Source organism: Ailuropoda melanoleuca, chromosome 1, assembly GCF_002007445.2.
Source record: "Ailuropoda melanoleuca isolate Jingjing chromosome 1, ASM200744v2, whole genome shotgun sequence".
NCBI classification, from domain to species: Eukaryota; Metazoa; Chordata; class Mammalia; order Carnivora; family Ursidae; genus Ailuropoda; species Ailuropoda melanoleuca.
Window position 1 is genome coordinate 138,243,370 of NC_048218.1, and position 18,206 is coordinate 138,261,575.

Sequence of the window (18,206 nt, forward strand, 5' to 3'; positions counted from 1 at the left end):
GGAATGTCCAAGGAGCGGCAGGAAGCCAGTGTGGCCAGAGCAGACTGACCAAGGGGCATGAGCAGTAGGATACCATGTCATAGAATTAACATCTAATTAGATCCTGTAGGGACTTTCACTGGGTGAGAGAAAAGCATTGGAAAGTTGGGAGCAGAGGAGTAACAGAATCATCACTGGCTGCTCCATTGGAGGCTCAGGGCAGAAGCAGGAAGCCAGTCCAGAGGAGCAGCAGTGCAGGCAATGAGAAATGTTCAGATTCTCTGAATATTTGGAAGATACTGCCAACAAGGTTGTAGAAGCGACCAAAGGAGGACAGAGAAGAAGGGCAAGTGGTCATATCAGAATGTCAAACGTTTATAAATTTGAAAAGGTATGTTTAATCTAATTTTATATTGGGGAAAAATGATTTTTCAATACAGACCACAGAAAGTACAGATCTACAAAATCTCCTTGACTGTTGTCGATGAAGGATACTCAGATTACCGAAGAGAGCGTTGAGAGAGCCCAATGATTAACCTCATGCTTGGCTTTGTTAGTATGTTCACAGTCAATGGAAGGTGTGATTTGTATCTCTATGGCTATTGCTCCAAGTAAGTATAAGACATTTTAAGAAGAGTAGATTTTTAAAAAAACATTTTATGTATTTATTTGACAGAGAGAGAGAGCACAAGCAGGGTGAGCAGCAGGCAGAGGGAGAGGGAGACGCAAACTCTCCGATTCTGAGGTGGGGCTCGATCCCAGCACCCTGGGATCATGACCTGAGCTGAAGGCAGTTGCTTAACCGACTGAGCCACCCAGGTGCCCCAAGGAGAGTAGATTTTAACGCAAACTTTGATGTGATAGTAATGGGATAAAATAATAAGAAGCATCTGCCCTGTAAACTTATGTAACTGAGTGTTATTTATATCTTATGATGAGGGAACAGAAGGCTGGCTGAAGACAAAGCATAAACTGACACCCTGCGACCTCCCCCCAACACCCCACTCTTGGATGGGGCATGTGTGACATTCTTCAGGATGCCCCCAACCATCTTAATGCTAATGCCTTGCTAGAGGGAAAAACAACCTCCTGGACAATGGCAAGGGCTCTCTTATCCTGTGAATCTTCTTTAGCATATGAAAGTACTTTCTCAACCTCCCTTTTTTCCTTACCTTCCCCCAACCCCATAGTATATAGTCAGCCACCACTCACAACCCGAGTGCAGCAGCTCTTTCTGCCTGTGGGTCCTGTCCCCGTGCTTTAATAAACCACCATTCTGCACCAAAGGGGTCTCAAGAATTCTTTCTTGGTCGTCGGCTCCAGACTCCACCCCACCGAACCTCACTTGTATTCTACAACCTCATCATCTCATATTCCGTAAGTTCTATTAATATCTTATTTATATCTTCTTCTTCAGTATCTATTGGAATAATAAGGCATCTTAAGTATGAGCATATCCTGAGCTGTTACTGACTTGTGACTTCTGGGTTGTGAGGTTTTGGAAGTCTTGTGCAGCGTGAGTGTATAGAAGAAAAGGACAAAGGTGATTCAGAATACCCGATTGGGCAAACCGGGATAATTAGAGAACATTTTTTATAAAACTACGAAGAAGAGGAAATGTCTGATAAGGAAGGATAGATATTCTATCCAATCTGGAACTGACACAATTTTTTGTGTTCAAAAAAAAGAAAGAAAGAAAAGAAAACAATATTAAGGTCAATTTCACAAAGCCTTTGCCAAGCCACGTAATATAGTTTCGGAGATACTAGCTGAATCCAGACTTGATGTTCTGGTGCTTTTTCCAGGAAGAACAATTAATCATAATAGTTAATAGCTAACACTTGTTAAACACTTCCTATACACCCTGTTTTAAGAGCTTCATTTGTATTTCATTTAATCTCAAAACCCTGTGTAATAGGTATTGTCATCATTGTACAAACTTCAGAGATCAGAAAACTGAAGGACGTAGAAATGTAATTTCCCCCAAGGTGACATAGAGCTCATGAAGGACAGAGCCAAGAGTTATTACACAACTTCATGGTAAGGGCAGATAGAATTTGTCTGAAAAGAGCTCAGTAAACCATATTCACCATATCCTTTGAGAGTTAACAAGAAAACCTGCATATATCGTTTAGTAGGACTAGGTAGAGTGGTGGTCAATTTTGTGCCAATTCAACAGGCTATTGAGTGCCCAGATTAACATTACTTCTGGGTTTGCCTGTGAAAATGTTTTGGATGAGATTAGCTCTTGAACTGATGGATTCAGTAAAGCAGAGTTCATTCCCCAATGTCAGTAGGCATCATCTAAGCTAGTGAGGGCTTGAATAGAACAAAAGGCTGAAGAAAAGAGGAATTCACCTCTTTTCTTTTTCCTGCCTCACTGCTGAGCTTGGACTTCTCATCTCATCTCACCCTGTCCTCCGATTGGGAATTGGCTCCCATAGGATAAATTTTACAGATAATATATACTATAAATATATAATATTTTATACATAACACAGATTTTATATATAGTTGTGTAATATAGTATTTTATATATACTGTTATTTTTTTTAAAGATTTTATTTATTTGAGAGAGGGAAAGAGAGAGAGAGAAGGAGAGCACGAATGGGGGGAGAAGCAGAGGGAGAGGAAGAAGCAGGCTCCCCACTGAGCAGGGAGCCAGATGTAGGGTTCAATCCCAGGACCCTGGGATCATGACCTGAGCCAAAGGCAGACACTTTACCAAATGAGCCACCCAGGTGCCCCTCTACACTGTTATATACACAAATAACACAATAGTATATACATATACATATAATATAATACAATACATACGTATATACAATAGCACACACACACACACACACACACACACACACTGTTGGCTCTGTTTCTCTGCATAACACTGACTGATACAGGTAGAGAAAGTGTATATGGGGCAAGGCAGAGCAGGGGACAAGCCCATAGGAATGAGATATGGGCTGATTTAGGTTATATGTTCTATTTACTCCATCCTATTATTTAGATTTCTGCCCATCCTTGCAAACTGGAAATCACAAAATCAGTGAAATAAGATTATCTAGATCTGCTGGCCTGGGGTTCTGTTAAATGGTTTAAGACATTGGTCTGATTGCTAAATTTCACTTAAGTGGGGAGTTGCTGAGCATAACCGGGACAATTCTGCACTCAGGTATTGCCTTTAAAAAATATTCACTAGTTAAAATAAAATGAAATAATAAAAAATCAATAAAGAGGAAAGAATGAGTGAGCCACCATCCTTGAGGCTGGGTAAGGATGGTCGGCGGGAAAGACGGCACCCTGAGGATCTAGGGACTAAATTGAAATGGACTGTCTCTCACAAGGACCTCCACCCACCAGATATCATCTGCCAAATAGATGCTCTGCTCAGCTTCCTCCTCCTCCATCCCACACTAGCAGACCCACTTCCCACTTCCCAGGGTTTGGGCACAAAGGGTGAGGTCATAGACACCTGTGTGGGGCTGTGGGCAGGAGAAAGCCTCATTCCATACCCAAGCACAGGCTAGAACCAGTTTGGATTCTCCCTATGAATGAGGGCAGGACGGACGTATCATCTCTGTTATAAAACTACAAGTGGAAAATCAGAAAGCAATGGGTTACAGCCTGTGAGTTGATAAAAAGACATTCAATTTGTGACCTACACAGTTACTTTACTTCAGACTAATGATTAGTTCTGAACTTCCTGGGGCAGATCGCACATAAAGAGACAAATGGCCTAATATATACATACATATGGCTTTGAAGGGAAGGATTGCCCTCCAATAATGGAGTCTAAAGGAAATTGTTTAACAAAGAAAGAAAGAAGAAAGAAAGAAAGAAAGAAAGAAAGAAAGAAAGAAAGAAAGAAAGAAAGAGAAAGAAAGAAAGAAAGAAAGAAAGAAAGAAAGAAAGAAAGAAAGAAAAAAAGTTATTCATCACTGCCCAAGAAATTCTCACACTCTTCTCTGTTCTCTAATTTAATTAATTTTTTCGTGGATAGAAGATGATAATGACCCAAACAACCAAAACTTGATGAGGCATATGTCAAGTGGGGATTCTCATATATTATAAAGATGGGCTTTTCCAACAACAACCTCACACAGCGTGGATGGTTAGAAAACCCTGAGGAATAGCAACTTATAGGCTTCCCATCTAAGGCAACACCACAGGTATATTACTGTAAAAGGAGTGGAGGTCGGTGTTGATGTTGTTGTTTGGTATTATTTTTCTTCGTCTTCTACAAAGTACAATTTGGTCCAGTACATGAATTTGCACAGTATAGGTACCTGTTATTAGGGACATACTAAGGCTTTTAAATGAGAACTGGAGTTTTCAATCACAATGCCTATGACCTTAAGTTGTTAGGGATACTCTAATGAAGTGTTGCATCCCAAGTGCTGTCAAATCATAATTCAGCAGCACTTATTACTTGCTGCTTTCAACCATTCTCCACACTGCAGCGGGAGTGATATGTCAAAACTCAGCTAGGGTCTTGTCAGCCTTTTGCTACGAACAGTTTCGGGGCTTCTCAGTGCTCTTAGGATAAAGATCAATGATGAGGTTGCGGAATATAGGTGAGGTTCAGTGAGGTGGAGTCCAGAGCCGACGACCAAGAAAGCATTCTTGAGACGTCTTTGGTGCAAAATTGGTGGTTTATTAAAGCACCAGGACAGGACCCGTGGGCAGAAAGAACTGCTGCACCGGGGTTGTGAGGGGTGGCTGATTATATACCATGGGGTTGGGGGAGGTTAGGATAAAAGGAGGTTGAGAAAATACTTTCATATGTTAAAGAAGACTCACAAGATACCCAAGGCCTTGCCATTGTCAAGTGAAGATTGTTTTCCCTCTAGCAAGGCATTAACATTAAGATGGTTGGGAACTTCCTGGAGGCTGCAGATTATAAGGACATTTAATCATATCTACATTCCCTTCCGGAAGCTAGGTTATTGGTAGAAATGCTTCGTTCTTGTAAACTGCTAAGACATTTGTAAACTGAAGGAGACTTAAGTCTTGCGGGATTGTGGTATCTATAGGTTAACTATTTCTTTGTCCTTTAGGGCAGCCAGAAGTGCCTGAGGAATGTCACATACATCCCATGGGGGGGGGGTTGTGGGGTGTCAGTTTCTGCTTTGTCCTCAGCTTGCCTTCTGTTCCCTCATCAATCAAAATGCTTAATGTGATCCATGAGGCTTTGTGTATAGCAAATCCTATCCTCCTTTCTGGTCTTACGTTCAACCACACCCTTAGAGTCCCCCTTTCACTCAGCTCCAGCCACACTGACCTCAGGCACAGTGGATTTCCTTCACTTATAGATCATTTGTACATGCTCTTCATTCTGCCTACATGCTTTCTCCCACCATAACCCCCTTTCCCTAAGTAATTCCTAATTCTTCCTTCACACCTCAGCTCTATTGTATTTCTTCCCTGACACCCCTGCAGGGACACAGGGTTCTTCAACTCTGGGAGCACTGTTGACATTACATTCTATGAAAACAGTACCTCCTGGAATCCTGTTCCCAACTTTCTCTTTTATACGTTTTTCTCTCCTATGGAGTGTTTACTGTAAATTTACATATGTTTATATGTGTTTATGACATGAGTTTGTATTAACACTTCTCTCTCTCTCATCTAAACCTTAAACTCAAAGAATCCAAGAATTTTTGCTTACCATTGCACCCCCACAGCCTAGCACAGTGATGTTTAATTTTACACATTGAGTTGACTGGGCTTAGGGATAGGTCTCAAAACATTATTTCTGGATGTGTCATCTGTAAGGGTGTCTATGAAAGAGATTAGCATTGGATCAATAGGCTGAGTAAAGAAGATCACCCTCACTGATTCTGGTGAGCATCATCCAATCGGCTAAGGGCTTGACCGGAATAAAAAGGGAGAAAGGGTGAATTACCTTTCTCTGTTAGTGGAAATATCCACTGTCTCCTGTCTTCGGGCTGTTGGACTGAGAACAGGACTTACACCATCAACCCTCAGATTCTTCGGCCTTTGAAGTCAGACTTACATCACCAACCCCCTGGTTCTCAGGCCTTCAGACTTGGACTGAATTACACCACTAGTTTCCCTGGTTCTCTAGCATGCATATGACAGATCCTGGGATTTCTTGGCCTCCATAATCGCATGAGTTCTTTGCTATAATTAATCTCCTCTTATATCTATCTTTTTAAAAGATTGTTTATTTTAGAGAGAGAGAAAGCACGAGTGGGGGGAGGAGCTGGAGGGCCAAGGAGAGGGAGAATATCAAGCAGACTTGGTGCTGAGCCCACACCAGAGCTCGATGTCACGACCCTGAGATCATGACCTGAGCTAAAACCAAGACTCACTGACTGACTTAACTGACTGAGCCACCCAGGTGCACCATATCTATCTTTTTATATACATACATATACTATTGGTTCTGTTTCTCTGGAGGACCCTGATTAATACAACAATTGAAAATATATACATTGAGTGAGTAAAAATGACAAATGTTGTTTTCCTAAGCCTTGGAGACCCCCATTTGGTTGATGGTCTCTTTGAAGTTAGCCATATCAAAATGCCTTAAGAACATCAATAGAAATGGTTTGGAGCTGGGAGGACAACACCAAGTTAACAAACATTTAACGAAATTAATGACTTTAAGGAATACATTGCTTCTTTCACCACTGTAGTAGACAAAGTCCTAAAATGGTCCTTATGATCTCAGCTCCCTGCCTTTTATGCCTTTGTGCCCATGATTACATTACTTTATGTGGCAAAAGGCATTTTGCAGAAATACTTAAAGCTACCAATCAGTTGACCATGAGATTGGGAGGTAAACTAGGTGGGCTGAACCAAATCACATGAGCCCTTTTTTAATGTATTTTTTATTTTTAATTTTTTTAAAGATGTGTTTATTTGAGGGGCGCCTGGGTGGCTCAGTCATTAAGCATCTGCCTTTGGCTCAGGGCATGATCCTGGAGTCTGGGATCGAGCCCCACATCAGGCTCCTCTGCTGGGAGCCTGCTTCTTCCTCTCCCACTCCCCCTGCTTGTGTTCCCTCTCCCGCTGGCTGTCTCTCTGTCAAATAAATAAAATCTTTTTTTAAAAAAGATTTAAAAAAAGATGTGTTTATTTGAGAGAGAGAGAGAGCAGGTGGAGGGACAGAAGGAGAGGGAGAGAGAGACTCCAGCAGACTCCCCACTGAGGGCAGAGCCTGATGCAGGCTCAATCTCACAACCCTGAGATCATGACTCAAGCCAAAATCAAGAGTCGGATGCTTAACTGACTGAGCCGTACAAGCACCCGTACTTTTTATTTTTTTAAAGATTTATTTTAGAGAGAGAGAACACTTGAGTGGGGGGAGAGGCAGAGGGAGAGAATCTTCAAGCAGACTCCCCTCTGAGTGCAGAGCCCAATGCGGGGTTCAACAGGGCTCCACACAGCGCTCCATCCCACAGCCCATGAGATCGTGATTCCGCATTCTCTCTTCTGATCACTTTTTCTCTCTCTTATTTTACTAACCTTTCCTTCCTAGTGGATTCATTCTGTCAGCTTTAAAATATGCTCAAGTCACGAGATTTGGTGAAAAGCAACAACACCACAATGGGGATAAAATACCAACATTCGTCTGTTTAATATTCCCCTGTGCCACTCCCCTCGCTCTCTCCCCTTTCATTTGGCTTCAACCTTCATTGTTCCAGTGAAACTGCTTACTGATCTGTAGGAGTACTGTGTGTAAAAGGAAATGGGCTTTTTTTCATGATATTAGTTTTCAAGTCTGTTTTCCTAGTCTGTCATTTTTCTTTTGCTTTGTTTATGGAGAAACTTGCTTGGTGAATTTTTAAAAAATGTTTTTAAATGAGAAAGGTGCAGAAATCTCTGTACTTTCCCTCCCTTAGAAAAAATATTCCTTAGGATTGAGTTGGGGAAAGAATGATGGACTGGTCTAATTTAGCGTAAGAGGTCCTCTGTATGGGGCTGAGAGCAGCTCTCTTCATTAAAGTGCTGGGTAACATTGCTGTGACCTTGTCTAAGACAATCAAGAAAACTAGAGTCAGTGGAAAGGCTCTTACACAGCTTACTGCCAGCTCAATGAGGACCAACAATGTGATATGCCTGCCCAGTTCATGTAACCCAAACTGTATTAAGAAAAACCTAGAGACTAGAATAAGGGAGAAGATAGCCCCACCAAATCCTCTTTACAACAGATCACTTCTGGAATGATCTCTTTCTAGAAATACAAGTTACGCACGTTGGGGTGCCAGTGATATTACAACTTTGAGAAATTGTGCCCAAACATTGATGTATACTTTGTCCATGCTCTAGAGTTCTCAAAGTGGCTACATTTATTATCTCACTGACCCTCAATGTAAATGTATAATGTAACATTATCCCCATATGACAGATAAGAAAACTGGGGTCCAGAGCAGATAATAGACTATTCAGGAGGTGGAGCTTCCAGAATTTAAATAAAAGCTTTTAGGTTCCAGGATTGGCTTTTTTTTTTTTTTTTTTTTTTTTTTTTTTTTTTTTTTTTTTACTTTACTATGACTTGAACTGTAATAAGCCCAGAGGCAGGGTCCAAGATTGAGGATTCTGGAAGCCATATTTCAGAAGGAGCTTTTGAAGAAACTAGTGATGTTTGGCCTGATAGATGGTTTTAGAGGGCCTTTGATAGCTGTTGTCAAATAATTGAAATCCATTACATGGAGGAGGGAGGAGACTTCTTTATAACTCCAGAGGACAGAACTAGGGCTAATTGATTGAAATTATGATGAACCTGGATATTGAATATAAAACTGTCTGAAAGAGTGACAGGAGTTGAGTTGCAGAACTGCGTCCAGATAGGTCAACAAAGTAATGACTCCAGAGCAACAGAGAACGAACCTGGTTGCCTAAAGTTGTTCGGAGGCAGGGTCATCAGCACAATTATCTGCAACTGGAGTTTCACCTGTTTTTGTGGGCCAGCTGTCAGTCCAAAGCACCAGTCTCACTTTTGATTATATTCTCTGCGGTTTCCTCTGCTGTGGAGTCTTGTTCTAAAGGGGAACCCTGTCCAGTCAGTTTGGAAAGTTCATAGTTCAGAGCTGACTGCAGGCCCCTCCCACTCCCTGCCTGGATTGGGCAAAACCCGTCCCAGTACCTGCTCAATTCTCTATAGGCCTGCAAGTGTTCCCACCTTTTGGCTCTTTTGGATTTCCCTGTTCTAGGTCTGTAGACTTCCCTCTGCTTTCTTACAGCTGTTGAGAGCATCCAGAGCTGCTACTGCTGGTGGTTTATCCCAACCTCTTTGCATTTGGGGTTCATGGGAATATCTCATCAGTGAGATTTGTGGTAAATCTTGTCCACAGCTGGGTTTCTTGGTTTTTGCTTCTTAGTAGCTCTGTATATATGGGTGGGAATTCAAAAAGATCCCAAACCTCCGCTGACCCATCACCACCATCCTGCCAGAATTCTCAGGCCTGCTACTGTTACTTCAAGCTCCTTCTTTGGCTCTCTGGCGAGGTAGTTGCTAATTTAATTATATTCAGCTGTCCCTTAGAAACAAGCATCAGCATATAATAAAACACAACACTTCTGTGAAGGGGCTTGGAGTTACAAAATAAATTAAGCTCTGCTAAAACATAACTTAAAAAAGAAACTCAAGAAGATTTAAAAACAAATACGCACTATTTTTTTTCACAGTGAGTTATGGTCCTGGGTGGGTAAGAAATGCCATTTATTTCCATTTTTGCATGCTTTTTTTTTTTAAAGGTTTTATTTATTTATTCGACAGAGATAGAGACAGCCAGCGAGAGAGGGAACACAAGCAGGGGGAGTGGGAGAGGAAGAAGCAGGCTCATAGCGGAGGAGCCTGATGTGGGGCTCGATCCCATAACGCCAGGATCACGCCCTGAGCTGAAGGCAGACGCTTAACCGCTGTGCCACCCAGGCGCCCCCATTTTTGCATTCTTCACCCCAGTAGAGAACAATTCTCACAGTTGGATGTCTGACTCAGTAATCTGTCGGTTTTGCCTGACTAAAGTCACATCACTGATTGATGCCAAATCTCGCTCAATTAAAGGTTCATTTTTCTTTTGGCTGTTGGCAAATGCAGCCCTGATTATGGGTTATTAGCACCCACCCCCTCAGATTTCTAATGTGCTGGGAGAGGCCTGGGAGTGCTTGCCTGCATGCCAATTACAGCAGCAGCAACAGAGCTCTGCCACACCTTTCTATTCTGGACCTAAAAACACCTGCCAGAATGTCTGACTGTAGGGAGGGATATGTTTATTCAGGTCCTTCCTAGGGAGATTAAAAGAAAAAAGGGATCCTTTCCAATCTCCATCTCACTGCCAGCTTTGCACCTCCACGCTAAGAAAAATGGTGATATTTTGTGACAACATTTGATTCTTTTTAACTTGTCTATTTATTCACTTGTTCATTTGCTCATTTATTGTATTCATCCAATAAATATTTTTGAGGACTGGCTCGTGGGGCCAATGAAAACAGTACAGAGACCAGAGAAGGATGAGACTGGGTCTCATAAGCCATGTGTGAAAGTAGTCCCTGCTTTCTTGCAAGCGGTCCTGAGCAGGATGTGGAAACCCCAAGACAATGGTGGTAGCTATACCTTCCTGTCGGGTCCTTCCTCTGATGTTTTCTGAAGAGAAGAAAGACTTCATCGTCTGCCTTTGGTCCATTCTGCCAAAGGACTTCAAGTTCTTCACTCACTATCTTCCATTTTGGGGTGGCCCCTTATCCCCTCAACATGGTCCAGCCTTGAACCATGCCTCTGTTCATATCAAGGCTCTATGAGAATGAGACATAGCAGATCCTCCCTGCACGGCTGAGGCCTCCACACGAGTGCACTAGCAGCGTGGAGTCCTTGGGCCTGGGCTGCCCCTGTCCAGTTTTCTCTGCGTTCCTGCTTCCATGCCCTATTGGGCCCACGGGTCTCCACTATTTCCCAGGGCATTTGTTTGTGAGGGCTGTTTTTCCAGTTTCCACAGGCCCCCTGTGCTCCTTGGCTCCTGGCCCCCTTCCTCCATCTTCAAAGCCAGCAGTGTAGTGTCTCCTCTCCTCTCTAACCTCCGCTTCTGTCTTCACATCTCCTTCCCTCACTTTGTGGATTTTTAAAAAATATTGTGTCTTCAAATTTATCCATCTTTTCTGTCTGGCTCCTGTGTTTAGGCATGCATAGAAATTCCACTTCTTTGAGATTAAAATAATCAATGGTTTGGTAATCTCTCTTGCTTACAGCATTTGAGATCTAAGGATATTAATATGTGAAGACATGTTACAGTTGTAATGGTCTTACTTGATGGGGAGAAAGAGGAGGTTGGGAAAATGGTGAATAAAGATGGTCTGCTCATTCAGTCTACAGAATTCTTACACTTTAAATTGGGCATCTACTACTTTCATTATTTTTCTTGGGAGTCTTTTTAACTCTCTGAATAACCTTTGTTCAAATGCTCAAATAAATGAAATAAAGAATTGCCACTGGTGCTGAAAAAAGTGGAAAAAGTAGTGTGAAAACTCATGTGGCTTTATAATAGTATTACACTTTGTAACGGATATAATTGATTAATTATTTCCAGATTTGTCTTCTAGAGAAAAAAGGAGACCCTGGACATATTGCTCAGGATAATTAAGAAAAAGCGTTATCAAATAAGGCCCCCATGTGGCAGCTTAATGACTCACTGTACATACAGAAAACGGCCTTTTGTTACGAGAGATCTTTTTCAGCAAATACCTATGTCAACTGAATCCCCTGAAAAGTAGCATTTGAAAAACTTTATTACCTAATCATCTAAGATGAAGGTTTACTAAGTCTTCAGCCATAAATATAAATTTATAGCACAAACAACATGAAAATGTACTTGAGGGCTGGGTGGTTCAGTAGGTTAAGCGTCTGCCTTTGGCTCAGGTCATGATCCCAGGGTCCTGAGATCAAGATCCAGTCCACTTGCTGCTCAGTGAGGAGTCTGCTTCTCCCTCTCCTCCTTCCCCCTGCTCGTGCTCTCTCTCTCTCACGTTCTCTCAACTAGACAAAAAAAATCTTTAAAAAATGTACATGAGACTGGAGAGCGAATTTTGAGAATAATGATATCTCACTCTTTTGTATTTGACATGACCACTTGGTTTTACCTTCCTTTTAGTTTAGTTTTTTTTTTTTAAGATTTTATTTATTTATTCATGAGAGACAGGGAGGCAGAGGGAGAAGTAGGTTCCTGGGGTACAGGGGAGCTCAAGGCCAAACGCGATCCTAGGACCCCAGGATCATGACCTAATCCAAAGGCAGACACTTAACCAACTGAGCCACCCACGCGCCCTCAGTTTTGTCTTCTTGATAAGTGTTAAGGGATTTGTGTGTCTTCTCACTCCCACGGGACAAACCAGCATAGGTGTCTAGGAATTTTCTTGGTAATTGATGGCTTTCCACTCTTTTCCTTATGCAGTTTTCATCTGTGTTTGAACCACAAACATTTCAATTTGAATTGTATTTGTCACTGCCAGTGCAAAGACTTTACAGAGACTGCCTGTGTAGCAAGTGTATCTGTTTCCTGATGGCCACTTCTGAATTCAAACTGTTGGTGTAGCAAGAGGAAACAAGTTAAATTGGAGCTTCTAGAACAGCAACTCTCCTTAAAAGCTTCCATGTTACCATAGAGAAGAAAAGAAATGTTTGGGAACAAGTGCACCAACATAGAAAACCCTCCTGCTTTTATTATTGTGAAAGAGAAAGTTTAAAGTCTAAGCTATTTTCTCTAATATTAATGTGTGAATGTTTATTGCAGTAAGTTAGTTAAGACAAGTATTTTTTTCCTATACAGATCTTTATTCTACTATGATTAGACTTAGTGGCTGAAAGGGCCGTGTCTTTGCCTTAATGATTTTAGAGATTTAAAATTTTTTACAAACTCAGATATTAGTCATCTACAGCTTTATTATACAACTGTTTTTAAAGCGTTCAACATGGAGTGACAGTGGCTCCTTTGTATAATATACATGAAATACAGGGATATCTATACTAGACTGTATGTTCTATGAGTCTTCTTTGACAGAAACTTCAAAACCAGAGATGGAAGTTATATGGATTTTGGAACCACCAAAATTGTAAAATTTTAGTAAAATAATGCTAAATGTAACTTCAAGTTACATTTAATGAACATTGAGAACCTGTTTTATGCGGGCCACCGTGCTAGGCTCCACAGGGACAGTAGTTATGGATTTCACTCTGAAATCTGAGCATATTGATGCAAAGGGAGATAGACGGCCACTTAGGTGAGTGCCGGAGAATGAGTCAGAGCCTAGGACCGTGTAAGGCCGGAGGGTGAAGAAGCGTTACAAAGTGGGCGCTAGATTCCAAACACCGGCGACCAGGTCGGCACTATTCTCCTGCAGTAGCCCAGTGGAGCCAAGGTCCTAACTGCCCCTAGACTCACTGTTCCTCACCCAATTCCGGGGCCTCTGCCCAGGCCGGGGTAAGGGTACACATCAGCACCGCACTCGTTCTCACGCGGGCGGTCAGTCCTGGCTGCAGGACGTGCAGGGGCTAGGGTAGGAGCGACGTGGCGTGGACTGTCAGGAAATCCAGCATCAGACGCCCAAGGGGGATATTCTATCGGCAGTCTCCCTCCACGGGCTATTTGTGGCTGTTTTCCAGACCAGGAGAGGAAGTTAGGACAAAAGGAACCCTGCTCCTTTCCTGGGAGTCAAGTTCTGGGTCTGTTGGGAGCGCCGGGCTGCTGCATTTTCGGGGCTGAGGACCTGAGAATAGGCTTCCGGCGTGAAAAAGATCAGCCGCTAAAGCTAAAGATCCCAGCAGTTAAAGCTGGGCTCCCGGCAACGATCAGCATTCCTCCCGGGGCTCTCAGGCGCCCCGAATCCCACAATCCCGAGCAAACTGCGGCGGGCTCCGCTGCGTGGCGGCCGCCTGCGGCACGCGGGCTGCGAGCGCGAGCCCGGCGTCTTGACAGCTGCCCACGCGCCGGGGCGGTGCTCGAGCACGTTACTTTAAAGAGCCACGCGGCCGGCCCCGCCCCTTGCGTGCCGCGATTGGCTCCAGGTGGACTGCGTTAGCCTGATAGGTGCAGGGAGGGCGGGGCTGCGCGCGCGAGGCCCTTGGCCTCACCGCCGCAGTAGCGCCTGGGGCGCGAGTGGCGGCCGAAGGCAGGTGGTAGGGCGTGCGGGCCTGCGGGCACGCGCGCGTGCTGGCAACTGAGGTCCCTCGGGAAGCAGGGGAGCTCCCGACACCGCCCCGCACGCGCCGTCCGGTAGCCGGCGGCGCGCGCGAGGGCGGGGGAGGGGCGTGCGTGTGTGCGCGTGAGTGTGTGTGTGGCTTCGTGCGGAGCGCGAGCCGTCAGTGCCCGGGTACGAGTTCCCTCGCGGTCTTCCACATCCTCCGTCGGTCCCCGCTCCTTCCCCCACGACCCTCCAGTACCCCCACGGTCGCGAAACGAGCAAGAGCATTAGGGAGTAGGTGTGGGGGGGCGGGAGGGGTCGCAGCAGACAAAAGGGGCGCGGGGGTCAGCCCGCCATGGCCTCCCGGAGCCTAGGGGGCCTGAGCGGGAGCCGCGGCGGGGGCGGCGGCGGCGGCGGCAAGAAGAGCCTGAGCGCCCGCAATGCTGCGGTGGAGAGGAGGAACCTCATCACGGTGTGCAGGTACGGCGCGGCCCGCAGCTCGCGGCGACGGGAGGGGGCCGCCGGCGCCGAGGGCTGAGGGCGAGCGCGCGAGCCCCTGGGGGTCCTGCAGACTCGGGGGGCCGTGGCCCCAGTCTCTAACGCACCGGGCGTGTCCGCGGGCGCGAGCGCCCTGCGAGGGGCCCGGGTCTGGGCACCGTGAGGCCCCGGACTTTCCGACAGTTTCAGGACTGGAACGGAGCAAGGAGAAGCTTGGGGCGGGGCTGGGGGAGGATTTGTTTTGAATGTGTCTTCTCGTGTCAGATTTAGAGAGGAGGACGGGAAGGAAAAGCTCTTTCATTTAGTGCACATTAAGCTGTCAGCCAGCTTTTGGTAAAGTCGTCGTTACTGTGATTACTGTGTTGCCTCAAAATCAGAATGCATTTTGTTTTTGTTTTGGCTTGTTTACGCATACATTCAGTTATTTCATTCCACCAGTATCGAGTGTCTACTACAAGCCTGCCGTGTGTGTGTGTGTGTGTGTGTGTGTGTGTGTGTGTGTGTGTGTGTGTTTTCTCTCCACTTTTAAAATGCAGTGCTAGTGCAGTTTCTGCAGTTGTTATTAAGAGTGGGACTTGTGAAGGATACCTAGTTTTCTGTCAAAGATTTATTCGAAGTCTGCCTTTCCTTAAAGGTTTTCTAATTATAAATGTGGTATTCCTTTACTCTAGAAAATATAGAAACATAAAGGGAATAATTAGTATCTGTATTCAGAAATGACTGATTTTTCACCAAACACCTCGGCAGCAACCATTGGTTATCCTCTAAGAATTAAAAAATGATCACACCTTTTTCTCCTTTTCAATTTCTGTGTATTTCTTCTTGTGTAAAAATGTATCAAGCATCTGACGCAGCATACAGATATTTATACTAGGACTTACATTCAATAACTTTGAGCGACTTTTTGTTTTTTTAACCTGGACTATTACAGATGCTTGCCTAAATAGCAGGAAGACCTGTCTCACCAACTGTATGGCACTTTGAGCTGTACACAGTAAAATAATGTGGACTTGGTTTGATTTACCATTTGTTCTGTCTAGGATGCAACGTTTTGAGGAAGACAGCTGTTAAAATTTTTTTAAATCCAGGCAAATCATCTTTTTTTAAGTTAGGAAAATAGAACAATAAGCAAGGCTGATTTCTTCTAATTTTTTTAAAAGAGGAACATTTCAAGCAGGATCCAACATTCTTGGGGTAATGTATTTCATAAAAGCTCCCTCTGAGTTAAACTTCACAGGGCAGCTTTTTGCTCAATTGTCTTTTTTATTTAATTTTTTAAAATAATTCTTCACACTATAGCATCCGATGCTCAGTAAATATTTATTGAATGAATAAATTCATTGGTGGGTACTCTTTCTTTTGCTAGTCCATTTTTGTACTGGCTGATTTTAGGTTACTTGATGTTTATCTGCTCCCTTATCAGAGGCAGGCCAGAAGAATGGATTTGTATCTCAATCTTATTTAAATAACATTTTAAGTTATGTTTAAGAAATTTCAGTCATATCACAATGATTTGTGTGGGCAGCTGTCTGGGCTTGCTGTGTTTTCATTAATTTATTTGCATAATTATTGTTTTCTATTGCAAAATGAATATAAATGCTGATCTCAGTTATAATTTACACATAAATTTAGTATTGTAGCTAAAATTTCGATTTCTGGTCTAGATTTCAACTTGTGTATTTATTTATGTGGATTTACTACTAAGGCTGTTCTTCATGTACAAAGAGTTGATGGTTTATATAAATAACCATCCATCTCAATAGTAATGGGATCTGTTTGATAGGCTTTGTCTGAAAGACTTTTACTTTTTGGAAAAAAAGTCATTCTAGGCCATTTGTATGTTTTAAGTAGCTCCGCCTGAACAAATCAATATTTATGCATTAATGTTTCTTTGCCTTTCAGAGTTACCAAATTGTGGTATCTCACCCTTGTCTCTTAATGAATTCATTTTTCATGAAGTTAGAGGTGATTTGATATTTAAGTTGTGAAGAAGTTGGTTTAGAGTTTGAGTTCTAAGTTTATTTTGTCGTTAACTAATTCTTTGTCCTTTAACAAGCCATGCAAACATCTCATTATCTGGTTTTCACATCTGTAAAATCAGCTTAGATCATTAGTAACTTTCCATAACAACCCTAAAACTAATAATAGACTTCAGATAAAATGTGTTGATATTTTCTTTTGAATTTCTCCGAATGTGAGCAGGGTAATGGTAGACATATGTTTCAGGGTAGCTAGATGAGGTATGTGCATTTTTCTCTCTAAACAAAAACATTTTGAACTGTGCCTTCTATTTTATGTTTCTCTACTGATGTTCTAGAAAACTTGTGAACAGTTTACCAAAGCAAATCAAAACAAAATACTCCCTCCACCACCACATATCATTCTATTTTATCTATAATATTTATGATATGCTTTTCTTTACCGCTTAAACAACTTAGGCATATTCTCAGCTTAGTTTTAAAGCCTTCTTATGTAACTAAGCAATTCCTTAGGTTTAAAGCCTTGTACAAGAACAATATTGCTATGGTGTGGAAATTTTGAAATGGGTTGTTGGGTTAGGTAAGATAGTCAGAATTGAATTGAATTTTATTTCGTTGTGATTATGTATATAATTATTTCATCTCTTATTTTTGTTCTATTGAACATTTATGTATTGTAGCCTTAAAAATACTTTTATGATACTTAGTACAGTTTTATCATGTTTTTTTTTTACAGATTGTAATGGAGAGAAAGTAGGTCATTTGAGGCCTCTAAATATTCCACACTCAACTCCAAAATATTCATAGACTGATTTTGGCTCTGTGTACCGACTAGTATTTTCCCTGCATATTCTTTGCCATTTGGAACTTTGAAAAATTGATTTTTTTAAGTCCTGCAGGCCTTTTTTAATCTCTATTTTTCATCCATAGAAAATCAGGTACATTAGTCATCTTTTATGTCATTTTAAGCTTCATGTTTTATTGAAAAACTTACATATTCCTTTGATTTTTACTTCTGTAGACAAAGAGAATTAAAATGAAAAGTCTCTTTCTGAAGGTTAACACTGTTTTATGAGAAAGCTATTAAAGTATACAGTTTATATATGCATAAACAGATTTTCATATAACATTTGTTAAACTCTTACATCAAGACCTTAAGAGAAACTCCTCATACAGTCATAATTTTCCTGTCTTGTGGATTAACAAAAACCATTTAAGGAGAAAGTGTCATGAGTGAAGATGGTTTTCAAATTAAAGTACCTCTAATAAGATGTACATAGTTATTCTTGGTTTTCTGTAGGTGAAGATATTATTTCATAATTTGAATGTTATTTCAAGTAACAGTAGGGCCTTATTTTTCCAGTGTAGTCAGGGAATTGAGGTGCTTATATTTTCCATGTTATTAATATTTGAGTTAAGCTTAAAATTCTCCCATCAACTATAGTGCTCTACTCAGCATTAGTTGTGGATTGCAATCTTCTGTATAACTGAAGCTTATAATTTAAGTGTTTAAATTTAAGCCACAATAAATATTAATATTTAAAACATTTTGCGTGAACCACTTTTAAAAATGGATTACACATTTCGCTACCTTCTTTAAAAAAGACTCTA

General features: G+C 42.2%; 1 protein-coding gene across 4 annotated transcripts in view; it reads left to right on the plus strand.

The window, feature by feature from the left end:
* The first annotated feature begins 14,063 nt into the window (after positions 1–14,063).
* The window catches only part of RUNDC3B (RUN domain containing 3B), a 126,503-nt gene continuing 122,360 nt past the window's right edge, over positions 14,064–18,206 (plus strand). For all 4 annotated transcript variants that reach the window (XM_034667382.1, XM_034667397.1, XM_034667389.1 and 1 more), the window contains exon 1: positions 14,064–14,598. In XM_034667382.1, the coding sequence (XP_034523273.1) occupies positions 14,474–14,598 (125 nt within the window). In that variant the 5' untranslated portion in view covers positions 14,064–14,473. The remainder of the gene's footprint in view (positions 14,599–18,206) is intronic.